The sequence below is a fragment of the Salmo salar genome, chromosome ssa17 (assembly GCF_905237065.1).
Source record: "Salmo salar chromosome ssa17, Ssal_v3.1, whole genome shotgun sequence".
In the NCBI taxonomy this organism is placed as follows: Eukaryota; Metazoa; Chordata; class Actinopteri; order Salmoniformes; family Salmonidae; genus Salmo; species Salmo salar.
In genome coordinates this window covers 79,705,090-79,728,844 of record NC_059458.1, presented here as the reverse complement: position 1 = coordinate 79,728,844, position 23,755 = coordinate 79,705,090, and the positions used below count along the sequence as shown (strand labels likewise).

General features: G+C 45.3%; 2 protein-coding genes across 4 annotated transcripts in view; one reads left to right on the top strand and one right to left on the bottom strand.

Annotated features, from left to right (window-relative positions):
* The first annotated feature begins 239 nt into the window (after positions 1-239).
* LOC106598231 (DNA helicase B) lies at positions 240-20,417 on the top strand. 3 transcript variants are annotated; one of them, XM_045700205.1, is made up of 15 exons: positions 240-522; positions 1,278-1,637; positions 3,749-3,996; positions 4,300-4,518; positions 4,658-5,332; positions 6,017-6,194; positions 9,476-9,617; positions 9,852-9,997; positions 10,093-10,177; positions 10,987-11,046; positions 11,934-12,219; positions 12,338-12,496; positions 12,724-13,488; positions 15,579-15,719; positions 15,760-20,417. In XM_045700205.1, exons 1-14 carry the CDS (start codon positions 306-308, stop codon positions 15,687-15,689), a joined length of 3,651 nt encoding a protein of 1,216 aa, XP_045556161.1. In that variant the 5' UTR covers positions 240-305; the 3' UTR covers positions 15,690-15,719; positions 15,760-20,417. The 3 variants fall into 3 exon arrangements, with proteins under 3 accessions (XP_045556161.1, XP_045556162.1, XP_045556160.1); XM_045700206.1 differs by having other exon boundaries at positions 3,755-3,996; positions 15,579-20,417; XM_045700204.1 differs by having other exon boundaries at positions 15,579-20,417.
* A 1,193-nt stretch (positions 20,418-21,610) lies between these two features.
* The window catches only part of LOC106597163 (glutamate receptor-interacting protein 1), a 428,473-nt gene continuing 426,328 nt past the window's right edge, over positions 21,611-23,755 (bottom strand). The window contains exons 25-26 of the mRNA XM_045698664.1: positions 23,108-23,254; positions 21,611-21,862 (exon numbers count right to left, since the gene is read on the bottom strand). Of these exons, the coding sequence (XP_045554620.1) occupies positions 21,611-21,862; positions 23,108-23,254 (399 nt within the window). The remainder of the gene's footprint in view (positions 21,863-23,107; positions 23,255-23,755) is intronic.

Below are 23,755 nucleotides of genomic sequence, written 5' to 3'. Positions count from 1 at the left end.
GATGAATTCGTTTGAATTATTCGTAGGTAAAAAAAAACGATATTCCGCTTTCACTGTAATACACAACTATAACTGCATTCATGACTTACAATAAGATGGTGTAGTATCTGGTAAGCCTAATGGTAAGCACAGGAATGAGACTCATCAAGCTGCACCTTACCCCCCCAGGCCGGTCGGTGGCGCTTACCCGCTAGTTTTTAGCTTGTCTCGGAAAAAAATATAAAGCACTTCCGCTTTTCCACTTCCTATTTGTATATCAGCTGGCATATGAAATTACCGCGCGAAATAAGCAAAACAAAACAGAAATGTCTCAGTTGGGGTGTCCTCTTGGTGACAGAATCATAATAGGTTACATTTTACCCGAAAAGAAGGTTAAAAAGGCGGAAAATGACGATTCTGATTGGGAAGATGATGATGAGGAGGAGGAAGAGGCACAGCCGGAGTTTCTGGATATGAAAGAGATGGACAGCGTTAGCTCTGGAGGACACATGTTTAATTCCTCCATACCGGGCCGAAACGAAGGTGAGTGGTCGTTGACAGATCATCATAGCTTTGATAAATTCACATGTATAAGTTAGCCTAACTAGCTACTGCGGTTGTCACTTGCAACAAATGAGCTCTATTTATCTAGCTAACAAGTTACCAATCATTCAGCGTTAGGGACTGCAACAGTGTCACTCTTATCGACCGAGCTTGTATTGATTATAATGTCTCCTACTGTAATTATATCGTTTGTTTAATCTGGTTTATCTCTTGTTAGTACACTAATACAGCCACAAAAGGGTGGGTATCATGTGTGGAACATTCCAACAGGCATCTGTTACAAAAACTTCGTAAATAACAAGGTTTCCAACAAACAACGTATACAAAGTTGTATAGCGGCAGAATAAGATACCGGGTAGAGGGTGGGCTGTTTCATTAAGGTTTTCCACTCACCATGTTTATTCTGAAAAGTGTCTGTCCTCTCTGGTAGCCTATGGACAAACATTAAGAATAAACTACGTGGTGAGTTGATGCCTATTCGGCAGCTAGTCAACTAGGTGAATTGATCATACTACTTTGTATGTGTTGTTTGTTGGCATCCTTGTACTTTACCAACTTTTTGGAACAGATTCCTGTTGGACCGTTCCCACAAATGATACCCACCCCCCACAAAACACTACCATACAATCCACCACGATGAATGCATGCTGATGATCTAGCTAGATAACGTTAGTCAGCTAAATAACTAACTATGTTGTGTAATTGTTTCATTTTCTATCCCACGTCCATTCTAGTTGATTTCCTGGACAGTGTGTCTGGTAAGAGATGCAGAGTAATGGGCCGGTTCAGTCTGAAGGACCCATGGTGGGAGGCTACCTGCTCAGCCCGCGCAGCCAGGGGCAAGCTGGTGCTGCGGGGCTACCCTGCCTACCGCCTTCGCTCAGACCTCCAGGGAGACCAGGGTCGCTCCATCCTGTCTCTGTTCCTCACAGCCTGTGGCGTGGATGGACAGTTTGTCACCCCGTTCTTTGCTTGGCTGCCGATGGGAAGGAAGGTGGAGTTGGCTAACCTGCTGGAAGTTCTGGCTGAGTTTGAGGAAGGAGAGCAGCACAGAGCATTGGCACAGCAGATTAAAGCCTTGGTCTCTGTTTCAGGTAGGTGGACGTGAGGGAGAGATGCATCTTGACCCTGATCTATAGTGTTTTGGTAATATGAAGTGCTGTGAGTAAAGACCATAGCTGTGTTCGAATACTCATACTAACTATACCATACTATACTATACCATACTAACCATACTATATTAACCATATTAACCATACTAACCATTCTAACCATACTATACCATACTATATTAACCATATTAACCATACTATACCATACTATATTAACCATTCTAACCATACTATACCATACTATATTAACCATTCTAACCATACTATATTAACCATACTATACCATACTATATTAACCATTCTAACCATACTATACCATACTATATTAACCATTCTAACCATACTATACCATACTATATTAACCATTCTAACCATACTATACTAACCATACTAAGCATTCTAACCATACTATATTAACCATTCTAACCATACTATACTATACCATACTATATTAACCATTCTAACCATACTATACTAACCATTCTAACCATACTATACCATACTATATTAACCATTCTAACCATACTATACCATACTATATTAACCATACCATACCATACTAACCCATACTAGCAGGTATATCTCTCTGGTCACCCCCAAAGCCAATTCCTCCTTTGGTCGTCTCTCCTTCCAGTTCTCTGCTGCCAATGACTGGAACGAACTACAAAAATCTCTGAAACTGGAAACACTTATCTCCCTCACTAGCTTTAAGCACCAGCTGTCAGAGCAGCTCACAGATCACTGCACCTGTACATAGCCCATCTATAATTTAGCCCAAACAACTACCTCTTCCCCTACTGTATTTATTTATTTTGCTCCTTTACACCCCATTATTTCTACTTTGCACTTTCTTCTACTACAAATCTACCATTCCAGTGTTTTACTTGTATTTACTCTGCCACCATGGCCTTTTTTGCCTTTACCTCCCTTATCTCACCTCATTTGCTCACATTGTATATAGACTTATTTTTCTACTGTATGTTTGTTTTATTCCATGTGTAACTCTGTGTTGTTGTATGTTGTCGAACTGCTTTGCTTTATCTTGACCAGGTCGCAATTGTAAATGAGAACTTGTTCTCAACTTGCCTACCTGGTTAAATAAAGGTGAAATAAAAAAATAAAATAAAAATACTATACCATTTTAACTATATTAACCATACTATACATATACTATACCATACTATATTATACCATACTATACCATACTATACCATACTAACCATACTATTTGTGATGCAAATTGGGTATGTAGTATGCTTATTAGTCATAGGGTGCGTTTGTAAATTTGCTAAATATCTGATGAATTAACAAACGCTCAACACCCGTTGAATATGGCCGGTGTCGGTCAACGTCGGCACAGCAACACAGTTAGTTACCAAACGCTCAACACCCGTTGAATATGGCCGGTGTCGGTCAACGTCGGCACAGCAGCACAGTTAGTTACCAAACGCTCAACACCCGTTGAATATGGCCGGTGTCGGTCAACGTCGGCACAGCAGCACAGTTAGTTACCAAACGCTCAACACCCGTTGAATATGGCCGGTGTCGGTCAACGTCGGCAAGCAGCACAGTTAGTTACCAAACGCTCAACACCCTTTGAATATGGCCGGTGTCGGTCAACGTCGGCACAGCAGCACAGTTAGTTACCAAACGCTCAACACCCTTTGAATATGGCCGGTGTCGGTCAACGTCGGCACAGCAGCACAGTTAGTTACCAAACGCTCAACACCCGTTGAATATGGCCGGTGTCGGTCAACGTCGGCAAAAAAAAAACTATTTCAATTGTTGTCAGCAGCACAGTTAGTTACCAATGCTCAACACCCGTTGAATCTGACACCGCCCTGAATTTACAAACGCCCAGAGCGCACTCTGGCACTCCAGATTGAAGTTACAAACACACCCGAAGTCTAGCTAGTAATCTGTTACACTAACAAGCTAGCAATAGGTTGCATAGCAACAGCATCAACTTCCGGTAGATGGGTGAAGCTCTAGTACGCTGAACTGAAATGTTACCGTTGGTTTACAGTATACTAACATACAGTATGTTAGTATGGGTATTCCAACACAGCTCATGTCAGCGGTATGTCTGTCAGTTGCAGGGATGCACGTGACAGCTGCCTCTCTGTACCCCAATGTGATGAGATACCTGCCTACCCTACTGCCAGGGCGCTTCACTGAGCTACTGGGCCAGGGAAAGAAAAGCCAGAAACATCCTGCTGCACAGGGTGCTACACATGTCACACAGATAGATGAAGAGGAGGAGGAAGAGGAGGATCTCAGTTTGCTGGCCAAAATAGAGGAGATTATCAAGACTGATGTGTGGAAGCTGGGCTTTAACTATGTAAGTGTAATCTCCTGGCTGGTCGGGGACTGTGGTTGGTTAACATACTGTCTCAACAGTTTCTGTAGACTTTGATCAGACCAATCCAGCAGTGACCTATCACAGAGCACCCCTCTAATCTGCCATGAACGCTTTGATCAGACCAATCCAGCAGTGAACTATCACAGAGCACCCCTCTAATCTGCTATGAACGCTTTGATCAGACATAATCAATTATTTTCTTATTTTAGTTTATCTTGAGTAATCGCTTCTCACTTTTCCTCTCTCTTCCTCCTCCCCCTCCCCTACTCCCCCTCTCTCTAGGTTATATACAAGGAGTTGAAGGTGGTCCATTGCGAGGCTCAGCTGAGATCCTTCCATGAGTGTAAACTGTTCCAAGAGATCCCTCTGAAGCAGCGTAATGCCCTGCGAGTCTACGACTCTCTGAAGACCCACTGCTACAGGACGGGCAGTACCTACACGGAGCTCCCCACCCTGTGTGACGAGGTCAGGAGAGGATGTAACTCCGTGGTGGAGATGGAGGTACGAGGAACACAACACAAATACGTCTGTCCTCTTTGTGGTTTATGTATTGTCTGTTGGTTCGCTTGCTGAAGCAGCTCCATATGTATTTTTGTAAATTTCAAATTTAGTTAATTCGTTCGTTCGTTCTTTCATTCAGGTGTGGGACGCAGTCCACTTCCTCAAAGAGCTGGGTGTAGTGGTACGGGATCGCCAGAAGGTGGCGCTGCAGAACCTGCATTCTTATGAGACTGGGATAGCTGAGTGTCTTCGCTGTCTGATGCAGGGAGAGCGCTGGGTTATACCTCTGGATGTCAACGAGGTGCTGACTGCTTCAGCACTGGAGAGGCTGAGGAAGAAGGGAGGGGATGGAGGGAGTAGGGAGGGTCAAGGTGGAGGTGGAGGTGAAGTGGACTCTGACGCAGAACCAGCCCCTACAGATCAGGGCCCTCCAGTAGATTTAGACCCAGATCAGATACGTGCAGCGGAGATGATCTGTTCCAATCCGGTGACGGTGATCAGCGGTAAGGGGGGCTGTGGGAAGACCACGGTGGTGAGTCTGCTGTTCAAGGCAGCCTTGCAGCAGAGCCCAGAGGAGGAGGTCAGGAAGGTATGCTGGGACTTTGAGAATGACTCCTTGGGGTCCGAGGCGTGGGAGGAAGAAGCCCTGTCGCCCAGTCTCCTCTCTCAGTTAGAGGGGGAGGTAAAGGACGAGAGGAAGAAGTCGTTGTGGGTTTTACAGGGAGAGGACGAGGTGTTACTGACAGCGCCCACAGGGAGAGCTGCGTCTCTGCTCACCAAGAGGACCTGCCTCAAGGCCTACACCCTGCATCAGGTTGGTACAGGAGACAGTTCTGCTCTTAGGATGACTTCTAGAATGGTTCTGACTATGTTCTGTTAGCCAGGTACAGAACAGGTTTCTGAATGGTAAACATTAGCCTGGGTAAAGCTAGAAGTTACATGCTCTGTCCATGTAGGCTTTGTCTCTGTAATAGAAAGGTATCGGTGAGACCAAAATAAACAGCTGAAATGTTTTATCACTTAAATGATTTACAAAGGATTATTTGTTTAACTTGTAGGTCAAGTTTACCACTTGTTCACCGCCAGCGGCCATATTCACCGCCAGCGGCCATATTGTTCTAAATGAACCAGTTGAACATCAGTAGTCAGGTCCATGTGTTGTACACAGTGTCACTTCCAGAGGTCACAGATATCTAACCCCTCCTTCCTGTTCACCCCTCCCTCCTGTTCACCCCTCCTTCCTGTTCACTCTCCCTCCTGTTCACCCCTCCCTCCTGTTCACCCCTCCCTCCTGTTCACCCCTCCCTCCTGTTCACCCCTCCCTCCTGTTCACCCCTCCCTCCTGTTCACCCCTCCCTCCTGTTCACCCCTCCCTCCTGTTCACCCCTCCCTCCTGTTCACCCCTCCCTCCTGTTCACCCCTCCCTCCTGTTCACCCCTCCCTCCTGTTCACGCCTCCCTCCTGTAACCTCTCTCTCCTGTTCACCCCTCTCTGTCAGGTGCTGTGGAGTTTCATGCAGGCCAAGAGGGACCCCAACGGGGCTCCTGAGGAGTGGAAGTTTGCGTGTGTGCGTGTGTTGGTGGTGGACGAGGGCAGTCTGGTGTGTGTTCGGCTCCTCCACTCCGTCCTCACCATGCTCACCAAACACGCACAGCTCAGGAAGTTTGTCATCTTGGGTATGTTGGCTTTTAAGTTCAGGTTTAAGCTATACATGTTTCACATGTAAAATGTGATGCCAACACTTGGGGGGGGTGAAGGTGGAACAGAGTTAGGTAAGGATAAGACTTCCTGTCCTATACAATGGACTTCCTGTCCTTTTTCAAGGGAAACACTATGTGGTCCACTAGACTGCTCAGAATCCCTGATCTACAAATCACCTTGTATCCCAATAAACTCCTCATTATCTGAATGACATTAGACAGCACTGCTTTATAACCCTATCCTGCTAGGACTTAAGGTTTAGGACTTACTGGCTGACTGAGTTTGTCTAGGGGATGTTGACCACTATCCAGCCAGCCAACTCCTTGTCAAATAAATCAAATCAAATTGTATTGGTCACATACACATGGTTAGCAGATGTTAATGCGAGTGTAGCGAAATGCTTGTGCTTCTAGTTCCGACAGTGCAGTAATATCAACATGTAATCTAACAATTCCCCAACAACAACCTAATATAACTACCTTTTGTAGGGATGGGATAACAATATGTACATATATGGATGAGCGATGACTGAGGAGCGTAGACGAGATGCAATGGATGGTATAAGATACAGTATATACAGTTGAAGTTTACATACACTAGGTTGGAGTCATTTAAAACTTGTTTTTCAACCACTTCACACATTTATTGTTAACAAACTATAGTTTTGGCAAGTCGGTAAGGACATCTACTTTGTGCATGACACAAGTAATTTTTCCAACAATTGTTTACAGGCAGATTATTTCACTTATAATTCACTGTATCACAATTCCAGTGGGTCAGAAGTTTACCTACACTAAGTTGACTGTGCCTTTAATTAAACAGCTTGGAAAAATCCAGAAAAGGATGTCTTGGCTGTAGAAGATTCTGATAATTTGAGTCAATTGGAGGTGTACCTGTGGATGTACTTCAAGGCCTACCTTCAAACTCAGTGCCTCTTTGCTTGACATCATGGGGAAATCAAAAGAAATCAGCCAAGACCTCCACTTGTATACCTCCACAAGTCTGATTCATCCTTGGGAGCAATTTCCAAACACCTGAAGGTACCACGTTCATCTGTACAAACAATAGTATGCAAGTATAAACACCACAGGACCACCCAGCCGTCATACCGCTCAGGAAGGAGACGTGTTCTGTCTCCTAGAGATTAACGTACTTTGGTGCGAAAAGTGCAAATCAATCCCAGAACAACAGCAAAGGACCTTGTGAAGATGCTGGAGGAAACAGGTACAAAGTATCTATATCCATAGTAAAATGAGTCCTATATCGACATAACCTGAAAGGCCGATCAGCAAGGAAGAAGCCACTGCTCCAAAACCGCCATAAAAAAGCCAGACTACGGTTTGCAACTGCACATGGGGACAAAGATCGTACTTTTTGGAGAAATGTCCTCTGGTCTGATGGAACAAAAATAGAACTGTTTGGCCATAATGACCATTGTTATGTTTGGAGGAAAAAGGGGAGGCTTGCAAGCCGAAGAACACCAGCCCAACGTGACGCATGGGGGTGGCAGCGTCATGTTGTGGGGGTGCTTTGCTGCAGGAGGGACTGGTGCACTTCACAAAATTGATGGCATCATGAGGAGGGAAAATGATGTGGCTATATTGAAGCAACATCTCAAGACATCCATCAGGAAGTTAAAGCTTGGTCACAAATGGGTCTTCCAAATGGACAATGACCCCAAGCATACTTCCAAAGTTGTGGCAAAATGGCTTAAGGACCACAAAGTCAAGGTATTGGAGTGACCATCAAAAAGCCTTGACATCAATCCCATAGAAAATATGTCGGCAGAACTGAAAAAGCGTGTGAACAAATAGGCCTACAAACCTGACTCAGTTACACCAGCTCTGTCAGGAGGAATGGGCGAAAATTCACCCAACTTATTGTGGGAAGCTTGTGGCAGGCTACCTGAAACGTTTGACCCAAGTTAAACAATTTTACAGGCAATGCTACCAAACACTCAATTAGTATATGTAAACTTCTGACCCACTGGGAATGTGATGAAATAAATAAAAGCTGAAATAAATCATTCTCTCTACTATTATTCTCACATTTTCACATTCTTAAAATGAAGTGTTGATCCTAACTGACCTAAGACAGGGAATTTTTACTAGGATTAAATGTCAGGAATTGTGAAAAACTGAGTTTAAATGTATTTGACTAAGGTGTATGTAAACTTCCGACTTCAACTGTACATATGAGATGAGTAATGTAAGATATGTAAACATTATTAAAGTGGCATTGTTTAAAGTGACTAGTGAGTCTCTATGTAGGCAGCAGCCTCTCTGAGTTATTGATGGCTGTTTAGCAGTCTGATGGCCTTGAGATAGAAGCTGTTTTTCAGTCTCTCGGTCCCAGCTTTGATGCACCTGTACTGACCTCACCTTCTGGATGGTAGCTGGGTGAACAGGCAGTGGCTCGGGTGGTTGTTGTCCTTGATTATCTTTTGGCCTTCCTGTAACATCGGGTGGTGTAGGTGTCATGGAGGGCAGGTAGTTTGACCCCGGTGATGCGTTGTGCAGACCGCACCACCCTCTGGAGAGCTTCTGGCTGAGGACGGTGCAGTTGCCATACCAGGCTATGATACAGCCCGACAGGATGCTCTCTATTGTGCATCATGTAAAAGTTTGTCAGGATTCTAGATGACAAGCCACATTTCTTCAGCCTGCTGAGGTTGAAGAGGCGCTGTTGTGCCTTCTTCACCACACTGTGTATGTGGGTGGACCATTTCAGTTTGTCCGTGATGTGTACGCCGAGGAACTTAAAACTCTCCACCTTCTCCACTACTGTCCCTTCAATGTGGATAGGGGGGTGCTCCCTCTTCTGTTTCTTGAAGTCCACCATCATCTCCTTTGTTTTGTTGACTTTGTGCGAGAGGTTATTTTCCTGACACCACACTCCGAGTGCCCTCACCTCCCTGTAGGCTGTCTCATCGTTGTTGGTAATCAAACCCACTACTGTTGTGTCGTCAGCAAACTTTATGATTGAGTTGGAGGCGTGCATGGCCACGCAGTCGTGGGTGAACAGGGAGTACAGGAGAGGGCTGAGAACACACCCTTGTGGGGCCCCAGTGTTGAGGGTCAGCGAAGTGGAAATGTTGTTTCCTACCTTCACCACCTGGGGGCAGCCCGTCAGGAAGTATGGCCTGTTCCATAGTCCGACTGACTGTTTGTCTACGTGATGTGCATCAGCTGCCCAGTATCCAGCCAGGAAACACCTTGTATGACCTGGTCTACAGTCTGACTGACTGTTTGTCTAGGTGATGTGCGTCAGCTGTCCAGTATCGAGCCAGGAAACACCTTGTATGACCTGTTCTACAGTCTGGGCCGAGCCCACTGGGCCATCGAGATGAGGACCAATCACAGAGCTGAGTCTCAACTCATCGTCAACAACGCCGGACTGTAAATACGACATTGGTTTTTGTCTTTTCCAACAAACATATAAATACCACAGTGACTCTGATAATATTAAAATAATTCCGTATGTAGATAACTTTGCAAATTCAGATATTTAATAAATACTTTTTTTAAATGGCAAATTCTGTAAGATTGTTTTTTGACAAATGTTTTTATCATCTGATGCCATGACTGACCATGAGAAAGGAGAAATCCTGCGTCTGTCCTTTTTTTAATCAGAATCGCAGAGATGGGGTTGACTCATACTTTCAGGCCGCTCCACTACGACGCCATCTTGGATCTGAATGGAAGTTACACCATGCCCTCTGAAGACAAGAGGTTCATCCTCATCCTGCTGCCCAACACCAGCGAGGACTCTGACTATGGTGAGTACACCATGGACTCCATCTTGCAGGTGCTGTGCGCTGAAAACCCGTAAAAGTGACAATATAATGCAACACAATTTGATGTTGTTTTTCAGACCTCCAGATGGCTATCGAACTATTATTGAAATCTGCTCCAGGACTGAAGAATGATGCCACGTCACAGTTCATTGCCTTCAGAAAGTAAGACATGCATAACACAGTAGTGATCCGATATGTAGAGGTTCTCTATACCATTGATACTATAGGACAGTAGAGGGATCAGATATGTAGAGGTTCTCTATACCATTGATACTATAGGACAGTAGATGGATCAGATATGTAGAGGTTCTCTATACCATTGATACTATAGGACAGTAGAGGGATCAGATATGTAGAGGTTCTCTATACCATTGATACTATAGGACAGTAGATGGATCAGATATGTAGAGGTTCTCTATACCATTGATACTATAGGACAGTAGATGGATCAGATATGTAGAGGTTCTCTATACCATTGATACTATAGGACAGTAGAGGGATCAGATATGTAGAGGTTCTCTATACCATTGATACTATAGGACAGTAGATGGATCAGATATGTAGAGGTTCTCTATACCATTGATACTATAGGACAGTAGATGGATCAGATATGTAGAGGTTCTCTATACCATTGATACTATAGGACAGTAGATGGATCAGATATGTAGAGGTTCTCTATACCATTGATACTATAGGACAGTAGATGGATCAGATATGTAGAGGTTCTCTATACCATTGATACTATAGGACAGTAGAGGGATCAGATATGTAGAGGTTCTCTATACCATTGATACTATAGGACAGTAGAGGGGTTCTCTGTACCATTGATACTATAGGACAGTAGAGGGATCAGATATGTAGAGGTTCTCTATACCATTGATACTATAGGACAGTAGAGGGATCAGATATATAGAGGGGTTCTCTATATTATTGTTTGCCCTGTATCTTAACTGTACCTCTTTGTTTTTCAGGAGGGAGTGTGCCTTGATCAATGAGCTTTGCTGCAAACATTACTGCAACCACTGCACCAAGTAAGATGCTGTTTCTACCGCTGTAGGAAGAGATGCTGTTTCTACCGCTGTAGGAAGAGATGCTGTTTCTACCGCTGTAGGAAGAGATGCTGTTTCTACCGCTGTAGGAAGAGATGCTGTTTCTACCGCTGTAGGAAGAGATGCTGTTTCTACCGCTGTAGGAAGAGATGCCGTTTCTACCGCTGTAGGAAGAGATGCTGTTTCTACCGCTGTAGGAAGAGATGCTGTTTCTACCGCTGTAGGAAGAGATGCTGTTTCTACCGCTGTAGGAAGAGATGCTGTTTCTACCGCTGTAGGAAGAGATGCCGTTTCTACCGCTATAGGAAGAGATGCTGTTTCTACCGCTGTAGGAAGAGATGCTGTTTCTACCGCTGTAGGAAGAGATGCCGTTTCTACCGCTGTAGGAAGAGATGCCGTTTCTACCGCTGTAGGAAGAGATGCCGTTTCTACCGCTGTAGGAAGAGATGCTGTTTCTACCGCTATAGGAAGAGATGCTGTTTCTACCGCTGTAGGAAGAGATGCCGTTTCTACCGCTATAGGAAGAGATGCCGTTTCTACCGCTATAGGAAGAGATGCCGTTTCTACCGCTGTAGGAAGAGATGCCGTTTCTACCGCTATAGGAAGAGATGCTGTTTCTACCGCTATAGGAAGAGATGCTGTTTCTACCGCTGTAGGGAGGGGAGACGCGGTTAGCAGTAGAAACAATATCTCTTCTGTGTAATGAGTGGACCACCAGATAGAGCTGTTGTAAAAAGGAAGAATGTGCAATGTGAGGAGACTTACCTCCATTCCTAGATCTTGTTTGTTTCTGTTAGAAATCCCAGCTGGTCTCCTTAGCTGTAGATGGATTCATCATTTGGGTTTGATATGTTGATCTTTTACCTCAGAAACAACAAGAACCGACTAGATTTCCAGCCGGGAGATAAAGTCTGCTGTACAAAGAACGGCTATGTCACAGACAGGAACAAGGAAGGGTCTCCTGAAGAAGAGGACTTGGAGAACAGCTATGTAGCTGACATGGCCAGGACCAAGCAGAGACTTCCTGGGCTGGATGGAGAGGAGAGTCGGAGAGGGAACGGGGCCACACAGAGAAATGGAAGTGGTGACAAAATGAAAAGCAAAGAGAAGAATAAAGACCGCCTGTGTAACGGAGAGATATTCTTTATTAAACATGTGAGAAATGAGAGGACCTTTCACTGAACCAATAGTTACATGTTTTTAGGCTATTCTGGAGTTGCTCAATTCTAATTGGCTAAGCCGTGCTCTTTGGTTGTGTCTCCTCCTATGACAGGACGTGACAGAGGAGGAGGCGGGCTCACAGCGGAGCAGGAAGCAGAGGTACTTGACTCTGGATGATCGTGACGGACGGATGCTGTCTGTTTCCTTTAGGGAGCTACAGAGAGAATGTAAACTGCAACATGCCTGGGCTAGGACCATACACACCTTCCAGGTATGTATGTGTGTGTGTGTGTGTGTGTGTGTGTGTGTGTGTGTGTGTGTGTGTGTGTGTGTGTGTGTGTGTGTGTGTGTGTGTGTGTGTGTGTGTTTTCTCTCTGTCTCCATTCATAAACTGATGAGAGAATGATTAAACTAAGCAGTTCAGTAGATTCTAACTAGTTAGACATTTTCTCTGATGGAGTCTTCAGTTGTACTGTACCTTCCTTCTCTGTGCTTCAGGGGTCGGAGACCGAGACGATTGTGTACGTGCTGGGTAATGGTAGCGTCCAGACGTGGAAACACGTGTACACGGCTGTGACACGGGGACAGAAGCGTGTATATGTCATAGCCAAGCAGGAGGGCATGGCCTCAGCCATCAAGAGACGCATCATCCCACGTAACACCCGGCTGGGAACCCTGGTCAAAGAGCTGCTGGTCCAGCCTGGGGCTGAGGGGCAGGACCAACCAGACCAGAACCAACCCCAGCCGGGCACACCTCGCAGGGCAGCCCCAGGCTTCGGGCCTACACAGACCACTCCTCTGGCCTCACAGACACCTAGCTGGTCTCTAAGGACCGCCTACAAAACCCCTATAGCAGCACCCAGACTCCTCTCTACACCCATCCTAGCAGTCCCACTTCAAGCCAATCGTGTCCAGTCCCACTCTACGTCAGTCCTACCCAGGCAGCTGTGGAGAAATGAGCCTCCAACAGCTCCTCAGGCAGATGCTACAGACACCTCTCTAATGGACGACATCACTTTCAGTCAGGCATATAGCTGGTCGCCTATGAACAGCAGCGCTGAGGACCCCTCCCAGGAGCAGCCTGGGTCGTGTGAGGGGGAGGAGGGGATGAAAATGGAGGCTAGCAGCAGCGCTGTAGGGGATGGACACATGGGGAAGGGTTCACATTTAGCTGCTCAGTCTGGGGTTGTGGGCACCCCTTCCAAGAGGACACTCGCTCCTGACAGTGGGGAACAGAATGTAACTCCTTCTAAACAGATCAAGGTAAGAGAAAGAGGACTTGGCGTCTAGTCAGGCAGATTTTCAGTTGTGCTTTTTGTGGTGGAAGCAGTACATTTTCACACATGACTAGGGCACGTCTGAACAAGTATTTGTGGTCTGGAGGGGGGGTTATTTTAGTAGAAGTGGAGGGGGGGTTATTTTAGTAGAAGTGGAGGGGGGTTATTTTAGTAGAAGTGGAGGGGGGTTATTTTAGTAGAAGTGGAGGGGGGTTATTTTAGTAGAAGTGGAGGGGGGTTAGGGTTAGTAGAAGTGGAGGGGGTTATTTTAATAGAAGTGGTTGAGGTGTGGAGGAGGGGGTTATTTTAATAGAAGTGGTGGAGGGGGGTTATTTTAGTAGAAGTGGTTGAGGTGTGGAGGAAGTGGGGGTTATTTTAATGGAAGTGGTTGAGGTGTGGAGGAGGGGGGTATTTTAATAGAAGTGGTGGAGGAGGGCGGTTATTTTAGTAGAAGTGGTTGAGGTGTGGAGGAAGTGGGGGTTATTTTAATGGAAGTGGTTGAGGTGTGGAGGAGGGGGGGTTATTTTAATAGAAGTGGTTGAGGTGTGGAGGAGGGGGGGTATTTTAATAGAAGTGGTGGAGGAGGGGGGGTTATTTTAGTAGAAGTGGTTGAGGTGTGGAGGAGGGGGGGTTATTTTAATAGAAGTGGTTGAGGTGTGGAGGAGGGGGGTATTTTAATAGAAGTGGTGGAGGAGGGGGGGTTATTTTAGTAGAAGTGGTTGAGGTGTGGAGGAGGGGGGGTTATTTTAATAGAAGTGGTTGAGGTGTGGAGGAGGGGGGTTATTTTAGTAGAAGTGGAGGGGGGTTATTGTAGTAGAAGTGGTTGAGGTGTGGAGGAGGGGGGGTTATTTTAGTAGAAGTGGTTGAGGTGTGGAGGAGGGGGGGTTATTTTAGTAGAAGTGGTTGAGGTGTGGAGGAGGAGGGGGTTATTGTAGTAGAAGTGGTTGAGGTGTGGAGGAGGGGGGGTTATTTTAGTAAAAGTGGAGGAGGGGGGTTATTTTAGTAGAAGTGGTTGAGATGAGGAGGGGGGGTTATTGTAGTAGAAGTAGAGGAGATGAGGAGGAGGGGGGTTAGGGTTAGTAGAAGTGGAGGGGGGGTTATTTTAGTAGAAGTGGAGGGGTGTGGAGGAGGGGGGTTAGGGTTAGTAGAAGTGGAGGGGTGGTTATTTTAGTAGAAGTGGAGGGGGGTTATTTTAGTAGAAGTGGAGGGGGGGTTAGGGTTAGTAGAAGTGGAGGGGGTTAGGGTTAGTAGAAGTGGAGGGGGGTTAGGGTTAGTAGAAGTGGAGGGGAGGTTAGGGTTAGTAGAAGTGGAGGGGGGTTATTTTAGTAGAAGTGGTTGAGGTGTGGAGGAGGGGGGTTAGTGTTAGTAGAAGTGGAGGAGGGGGTTAGTTTTAGTAGAAGTGGTTGAGGTGTGGAGGAGGGGGGGTTATTTTAGTAGAAGTGGAGGGGGGTTATTTTAGTAGAAGTGGAGGGGGTTATTTTAGTAGAAGTGGTTGAGGTGTGGAGGAGGGGGTTAGGGTTAGTAGAAGTGGAGGGGGTTAGGGTTAGTAGAAGTGGAGGGGGGTTAGGGTTAGTAGAAGTGGAGGGGGGTTAGGGTTAGTAGAAGTGGAGGGGGGTTAGGGTTAGTAGAAGTGGAGGGGGTTAGGGTTAGTAGAAGTGGAGGGGGGTTAGGGTTAGTAGAAGTGGAGGGGAGGTTAGGGTTAGTAGAAGTGGAGGGGGTTATTTTAGTAGAAGTGGTTGAGGTGTGGAGGAGGGGGGTTATTTTAGTAGAAGTGGAGGGGGGTTATTTTAGTAGAAGTGGAGGGGGGGTTATTTTAGTAGAAGTGGAGGGGGGGTTATTTTAGTAGAAGTGGAGGGGGGGTTATTTTAGTAGAAGTGGTTGAGGTGTGGAGGAGGGGGGGTTAGGGTTAGTAGAAGTGGAGGGGGGTTAGGGTTAGTAGAAGTGGAGGGGGGTTAGGGTTAGTAGAAGTGGAGGGGGTTATTTTAGTAGATGGGTTTTAGTGGTTATTCTAAGAGTTAGTTGGGAAGAGTTGTCACTTTTCTCTGACTCCATCTTGTTGTCGTGTCATCTGTGTAGGTGGAGCTGTTCCAATCACCGCTGGGCTGTTCCAGCCTGCAGCAGCTCTCCCTCCGCACGCCCACTCACGGCAAACGGCTCTTCCAAGATCCACCCTCCGATCAGGACTGAACACCTTCTCTCCTTGACCCAGGAGACCAGGATATCTTATGATTGATGGCCACTACTGCATTGATACCAGGATATCTTATGATTGATGGCCACTACTGCATTGATACCAGGATATCTTATGATTGATGGCCACTACTGCATTGATACCAGGATATCTTATGATTGATGGCCACTACTGCATTGATACCAGGATATCTTATGATTGATGGCCACTACTGCATTGATACCAGGATATTTAAATCGAATCATATTTTATACGTCATATGCACGGAATACAACAGGTATTACCATGAAATGCTTTCTTACAAGCCCTTAACCAACAATGCAGTTTTATTAAAGTAAGAGTTGGGAAAGTCGAGGTAATTGAGGTAGGTAGGGGTAAAGTGACTGCATAGATAATAATGAAAAGAGAGTAGCAGTAGTGGGGGGGTCATTGTAAATAGTCTGGTGGCCATTTGATGAACTGTTCAGCACTCTTATGTCTTGGGGGTGGAAGCTATTAAGGAGCCTTTTGGACTTGGCGCTCTGGTACCGCTTCCCGTGCGGTAGCAGAGAGAACAGTCTATGACTTGGGTGGCTGGAGTCTGACAATTTTTAGGGCCTTCCTCTGTCACTGCCTGGTATAGAGTTCCTGGATGGTAGGAAGCTTGGTCCCAGTGATGTACCAGGCCATACACACTACCCTCTGTGGCGCCTTGCAGTCGGAATCCCCTCCGGCGCCATCATTAGAGAGTAAACTCTGCATTATTATCTGTTTATTTTAAAGTCATGTTTTAATTGCTATACATATGGGCTTGTATCATTTTATTGATCAAAGGTAAGTGCCTCAGATGAGATTGTCATCATTTCATCAGTTTGTTGCAGATTGAGAGAGGCTGAGATATTGACAGGAGAAAATCACCTCAACTATGTTGTTTTTTCCCACTCTGTAAATCGCCATGTTGTGTTTTTTCCCACTCTGTAAATCACCGCAGCCATGTTGTGTTTTTCCCACTCTGTAAATCACCTCAGCCATGATGTGTTTTTCCCACTCTGTAAATCACCTCAGCCATGTTGTGTTTTTCCCACTCTGTAAATCACCTCAGCCATGTTGTGTTTTTCCCACTCTGTAAATCACCTCAGCCATGTTGTTGTTTTCCCCACTCTGTAAATCACCTCAGCCATGTTGTGTTTTTTCCACTCTGTAAATCACCTCAGCCATGTTGTGTTTTTCCCACTCTGTAAATCACCTCAGCCATGTTGTGTTTTTCCCACTCTGTAAATCACCTCAGCCATGTTGTGTTTTTCCCACTCTGTAAATCACCTCAGCCATGTTGTGTTTTTTCCACTCTGTAAATCACCTCAGCCATGTTGTGTTTTTTCCACTCTGTAAATCACCTCAGCCATGTTGTGTTTTTTCCACTCTGTAAATCACCTCAGCCATGTTGTGTTTTTCCCACTCTGTAAATCACCTCAGCCATGTTGTGTTTTTCCCACTCTGTAAATCATTTTTTATTGTTTCTCTTCTCTCGGCCATACAAAGGTTTACAGCTGGAGGAATTCCCAAAGTTATACATAGACGATAAATATCATGCTACCAAAGTATTAAATTTGTACAAAAATACTTTACAGGTCATAATACCGGTCCATTAGAAATAAAAATACAATTTTTCAGGGACTTAAACAGTGAGTTTGATTCTTTAAATGTATCATACATTGAAAATGGTTGACCCCACTATGGTAATTGGCAGTGTATACTCCAGTATTAACAGAAAAATGACCACTCCACCTGAGCTTTTTTTTTTTTTAAACTCAAGGTTTCGTCTGCATAAGTCCAAAAGCTTGTTCTCTGTAACGTTGAGGTGAATTGTAAAGAAACTAAGGTGCAAATGTCTGCAATGAACTGTATCTGTGGTTAAATAAACCACTGTTTTTTTGACACAGCGATGGCTTGAGATTCAACTGAACTCTAAAAGACAACAATAGTAGCAGTGACTGAAGTAGTCAAATATTACTGTTGGGCTACTACGGTTGAACTGTGTGTAGTCATTTCAGTAGTTGAGATGTCAGCTATTTTCAGTAGCTGAGTATCCAGTGTATTTGATGTCAGCCATTTCAATATAGAGTGCATTTGATGTCAGCCATTTCAGTAGTTAAATATCCAGTGTATTGGGAGTTGTCAATGTATTAATACAGTACTTGACAGTGAACATTTGAGACGACATTGCTTTTCCAACGGTCTCTATGGCGTAAGTGAGAGATCGTTGCCTAAATGAGAGATTGAGTGGTTGGTTGTATAGTGGGACGGATAATGCTGTTGTACGTGAGCCATTTCTAAATAGTGAGACCATAGAAATAGAAATCCTAGAATGGGATTTCCCCATTTCAAGTCTGATCTAGTTCTATAAGCAAGAGACAGTGTTGTGTGAGCACTGAAGACAAAGGTGACATCACTCGTCAAAAAGCCACTAGTTTACATGAAGTACACGGTTGGGAATATCTGTTTTCTCACAGCCTGCTTTTGAACAGACCTCTGTTTTTTTCTGGTGTAATAGTTTCTTTTTTATGAAGTGAAAATCTACTGGAATTACACCTTGTTGCCTTACCTTGTTACCTTACCTTGTTGCCTTACCATTATAGGGTAAGACATTACACTGGACCCTTCAACATACACCTCTCATCATCATCATCATCAAACAAGTGTCATTTTCTATATTACAAATTCTTTGTTATTATTTGAAGCCTTTTGGGGGGCAAACCTCAGAAAAACAATGAACCATACAAAAACATACTTTAAACAACGCCAGTATCACACAGATTAGCATATTAGTTGATATTTACTCAGGTAGGGTACAGGGGTGGTGGGATACAAAATAGAAAAGCTGTTTTGAATTACTTGGGTTATTTTAGATTTTACCTCATGCTTTTTTCCCCCCCTCCCCTTAAATCAATGGGTCATTTTGATTGGATGGCAGAAATGAAATCAGTAACCTTACTATTCAGGGTGCGATATTAAGGTTGATTTGATATCTGGTTGGTTGTTCTTTTCAGAACGTCGTTTTAAAAGGATAAATGACTGCTATAACATGGAAGTAGTTTTTCTAAACCCAGTTTTATAGGTGCCGCTTCCTAAGTAGTAGTTCGTTTCAGGACCGATGAAACTACCTGCAATGTGCTGTCCAATGTTCTGAAGTAGTAGGACTTTTTCTCTGGGGCCTCCCGCGTGGCTCAGCGGTCTAAGGTACTGCATCGCAGGGCTCGAGGCGTCACTACAGCCCCGGGTTCCATCCCAGGATGTGTTACAGGCGGCCGTGACCGGGAGACCCATGAGACGGCACACAATTGGCCCAGCGTTGTCCGGGTTAGGGGAGGGTTTGGCCCGGCCGGGATTTCCTTGTCCCATTGCGCTCTAGCGACTCCTTGTGACGGGTTGGGCGTCTACAAGCTGACTTCGGTTGCCAGTTGCACGGTGTTTCCTCCCACACATTGGTGCGGCTGGCTTCGGGGTTAAGCGAGCAGTGTGTCAAGAAGCAGTGCGGCTTGCCAGGGTCGTGTTTCGGAGGACGCATGGCTCTCGACCTTCACCTCTCCCTGTACGGGAGTTGCAGCGATGGGGCAAGATTCTAACTACTAATTGGATGTCACAATTAATTTTTTTAAACTCTGTCTCTGGTTCCTGTAACAGCACAGTGTTAGCATACCTATTTCACACATACTGTATGCAAGCAAGTCAGACTCAGGACCACGAGTCAGTTCTTCCTCCTTGACTAGTGCAGCTGTAAGGAAGCACATTGCATATATTACCTCCTCGTATGGTAAAGAACCCCATCTCTTCTGCATCTATTTATGAAAATAGATCTATGTCCAAATGAAGGATAAGGTGCTTCAGTACCACCACCTTATTATAAGGGAAATGGTGATCCTGTATTCTAGGATTCAGAGAAGTCGCCATTTTGTTTGGGAATGGTATGATTGGTACCATTTTTGTTTCTTTCTAATTGTGTATAGCCTAGATAAAGCTGCTTCTTTATTCTCCTCCCCAAAGCAAAGCTTTTTAAATCCTTTTCTAAAGGGTTTCATATATTATGCTTCTAGGTCAAGCAGTGAGCTTGGTGACATGCATGGAGAGGAAACGTCACATCACGTCTTGTCTCGGCTGCCAAATGCATTGTGATGAAGCCTAAGGGGACGCCTGGCTGTCCTGGTTTCATTTCAACATCCTCCTCCTCAGTCTCGTCTACGAGAGGCAGGACTACAGTTCAGGTTTCAGAAAATAAAGGGGCTAACGTTTAAAATATTGTGCTATTTTTTTTCAAGTGAAATAGTGTACTTAAAAATCATTGGGGAGAAGTCAGACGCAGTACTGATATTTTCTCTGTAAAAACCCTTAGAAATCACTGGGGGAGGGACAGAGCTAGTGAGACCCAGGTATGACAGATGAAGGGGGACGAGGAGGACAGAGCGAAGCCAAGTGTGAGCGAGAGAGACAAAGAGAGCGAGGGAGGGAAGGAAGGACTCCCTATAATAACTAGATAGAGGGTATGTATTACTCTGGCCTTGTTTCCATCACGACGCGACACAGCAGTGGTGCGCGCACACAAACATACACATACAGAGTGGCCAGTCCAGCATCACATGTAAACGTTTCAGCAAATGTTATTGTGTTTTCTTTTTTGTTTTAAACAGAACTGTGTTACTGTCTTATTGTCCAGCTGCAGTAATAAAAAGGAGAGGATCGGTCCGATGGCACTATTGTTTCACTTCATCACTGTTATTATTTTTGTCTCAGGTATTTTCCAAGAGGTCAGTGTGGTCGATGTTGCCTCCATCTTTGTAGTTCTTTGTAGTCTTGGGGTAGAGGTGCGTACCGTACTCAATAGTCCCCAGTGTGAGGGAGGAAGAGGAGGAAACCTCTTGTGATTGTGGCTCATGCTCTGGCTCAGAGGAAGGAGTTTAGTTTTGTCAGTGCGCTTTGACTTAGCGGCCCCGGACCCCACTGTCCACCTAGGAACACTGTCTGTCTGTCTGTCTGTCTGTCTGTCTGTCTGTCTGTCTGTCTGTGTCCTAAATAGCACCCTATTCCCTAGGTAGTGCACTACTTTTAGCCAGAGCTGTGAGGGGTTAGCCTGCAAAGAGGTTATGGATAGAAGTAGTGCCCTACACATGCAATAGGGCTCCATTTTAGATTGACCCCTGTCTCATCAGAGTGGTTTTCTACAGTAGCACCAGGGGGAGGATAACTCAGAAGGGAAGGGGAGAGAGAGAGAGCCTTGGGCCTTCAGACCACCACTCTGATAGAAGGTCTTATTGGGCCTCAGACCCACGCTGAGGTCTTAGTGGGACAGACAGACAGACAGAGAGAGCCTTGGGCCTTCAGACCTCCAGTCTGCTATAAGGTCTTAGTGGGACAGACAGACAGAGAGAGCCTTGGGCCTTCAGACCTCCAGTCTGCTATAAGGTCTTAGTGGGACAGACAGACAGAGAGCCTTGGGCCTTCAGACCTCCAGTCTGCTATAAGGTCTTAGTGGGACAGACAGACAGAGAGCCTTGGGCCTTCAGACCTCCAGTCTGCTATAAGGTCTTAGTGGGACAGACAGACAGAGAGAGCCTTGGGCCTTCAGACCTCCAGTCTGCTATAAGGTCTTAGTGGGACAGACAGACAGAGAGCCTTGGGCCTTCAGACCTCCAGTCTGCTATAAGGTCTTAGTGGGACAGACAGACAGAGAGAGCCTTGGGCCTTCAGACCTCCAGTCTGCTATAAGGTCTTAGTGGGACAGACAGACAGAGAGAGCCTTGGGCCTTCAGACCTCCAGTCTGCTATAAGGTCTTAGTGGGACAGACAGACAGAGAGCCTTGGGCCTTCAGACCTCCAGTCTGCTATAAGGTCTTAGTGGGGTCTCTATCATCTAGCCCAGCCCCGGCCAGCGCCACCCCGATCCCAGTCACCCCGATTCCAGCAGCCATCCTGGATAAGGAATGGTGGTTCTGGGTCGGTGGAGGGCCAGAGAGGCTGTCTCCGGCTCGGTCCAGTTGATGACAGGCTCCTCGGTGGGTAGCTGGTTCAGTTCTGACTGGGACCCGGTCCTGGAGGAAGCAGGGTTCCTGCTGATCACCAGGTCCAGTTTGTTGCCTGACTCGGCAATCAGAGGGACCACCAGACAGCAGTCGAAGTCTCTGGTCCTCACGTGGTTGATCTGAGAAATCGAAGACAAGGGAAAGAGTTATTTATATTTGGTTTAAAAGCTTTGAGGTCCATTGAATTAATGTTTCAACTCAGATGTTACAGAGGCAACAAAAGGAAATGACTTGAGTTAGGAGTTTCCAGCCAGCAAGCACAGATTGGAGGTCCGCGTGGCAAACGTCTGTTTGACCATCATCGGGTGAGCAGAGGTTTGCCACTATGCTGGTTTATATTTGGTTTAAAAGCTTTGGTTGAAAAGCAAAACAAACCAAAAAAGATGTAATATTTGTATTTCCTGAGACTGAAAGTTTAACTTCAGGCTTTGCCTCAGAGCGGTTTCCTTTCATTTCAGTTAGAAGCCTACAAGATCAATACATCTACTCTGTTCAAACCTTCAGGTAAACAGTTTGTAAACCCAGTCCTGTCCTTCAAACATGAAGACAGATCACTTAAGTTCTCTCCCTCTGCTCCTGTATACAGCTGATTCATATTTACTGATGTACCCTTAAATTACCCCACAATAAACATACAAGCTGAATAATCTATCATCTTGGCTATTGGAATAAACTGCAGTTCATTTGCTTGAGCATCTTGTGTTTGTGCTTTTAAAACAACATCGTCAGTGACTTGATCAAATAAAAGTTGAATAACGTCCCAGGATGACTTCCACCTGTCAGCAGAATGTTTGTGCTTTTAAAACAACAACAGTGACCTGAGGAAAGCTGATAAGGAAGGACAGTCTCTCTCTCTCTCTCTGAGCAGCGAATAATGAGAGAACCTTTCTTTTCATATGCTAATGGCACGTTCACTAGATAGCTTCCCTGGAGAGGGATTCATCTATCCATCACTATGAATATCTCTGCAAAGTCAGCCTCACTTAGACCAGCGGGAAATTAGGCCAATGGTGTGTATCAATTTGGGCCGCAGAAAAAAATACAAAAATCATTTGAGGTTTTATGAACTGTGTAGATATGCTCTACTTTAGGGAGATCTAACTGTAACACCCATATCTACTTCCTACCTTTAGCTACATGTAGGAAATACAAACTATTGGAAAGGTCAAATGATTTCTTATCTAAATGTTGAAAGTGCTTGTGGGTGACGGAGAGAAACAACATGGTGCAGTTTGAGGCCGTGTGGAGGAGAGTGATGCGGGCGCTGGAGATGGGGGGGTGAGCAGGTGGGTCTGGGCAGGGTGATGTTGTGGATGTGTGTGTTCTGCATGAGGAAGCATCTGTGCCCACGTGTGTGTGAGTACCTGTAGCAGCCTGTCGTAGGACTTCAGCCCCCCGACCTCTGCAGGTCCCCCTGGGAGGATGTTGTTGACATAGACACCTTTCTCCAGGAGGCCATCCGACACACTGAAGCCAAAGTCTTCAAGGTCCGACTCCTTCAACAGACTCACCTGCACAATCAATCAATAATGTCTTCAACTATCAATCAATCATTTAACCTGGTATAAATAATGCACTTCAATGATAGACTGGATGACAGGCTGTGTCTACTGACAGCATAACATGATTGATAGACTGGATGACAGGCTGTGTCTACTGACAGCATAACATGATTGATAGACTGGATGACAGGCTGTGTCTACTGACAGTCATAACATGATTGATAGACTGGATGACAGGCTGTGTCTACTGACAGTCATAACATGATTGATAGACTGGATGACAGGCTGTGTCTACTGACAGCATAACATGATTGACAGGCTGTGTCTACTGACAGCATAACATGATTGATAGACTGGATGTCAGGCTGTGTCTACTGACAGCATAACATGATTGATAAGTGATAGACTGGATGACAGGCTGTGTCTACTGACAGCATAACATGATTGATAGACTGGATGACAGGCTGTGTCTACTGACAGCATAACATTATTGATAAGTGATAGACTGGA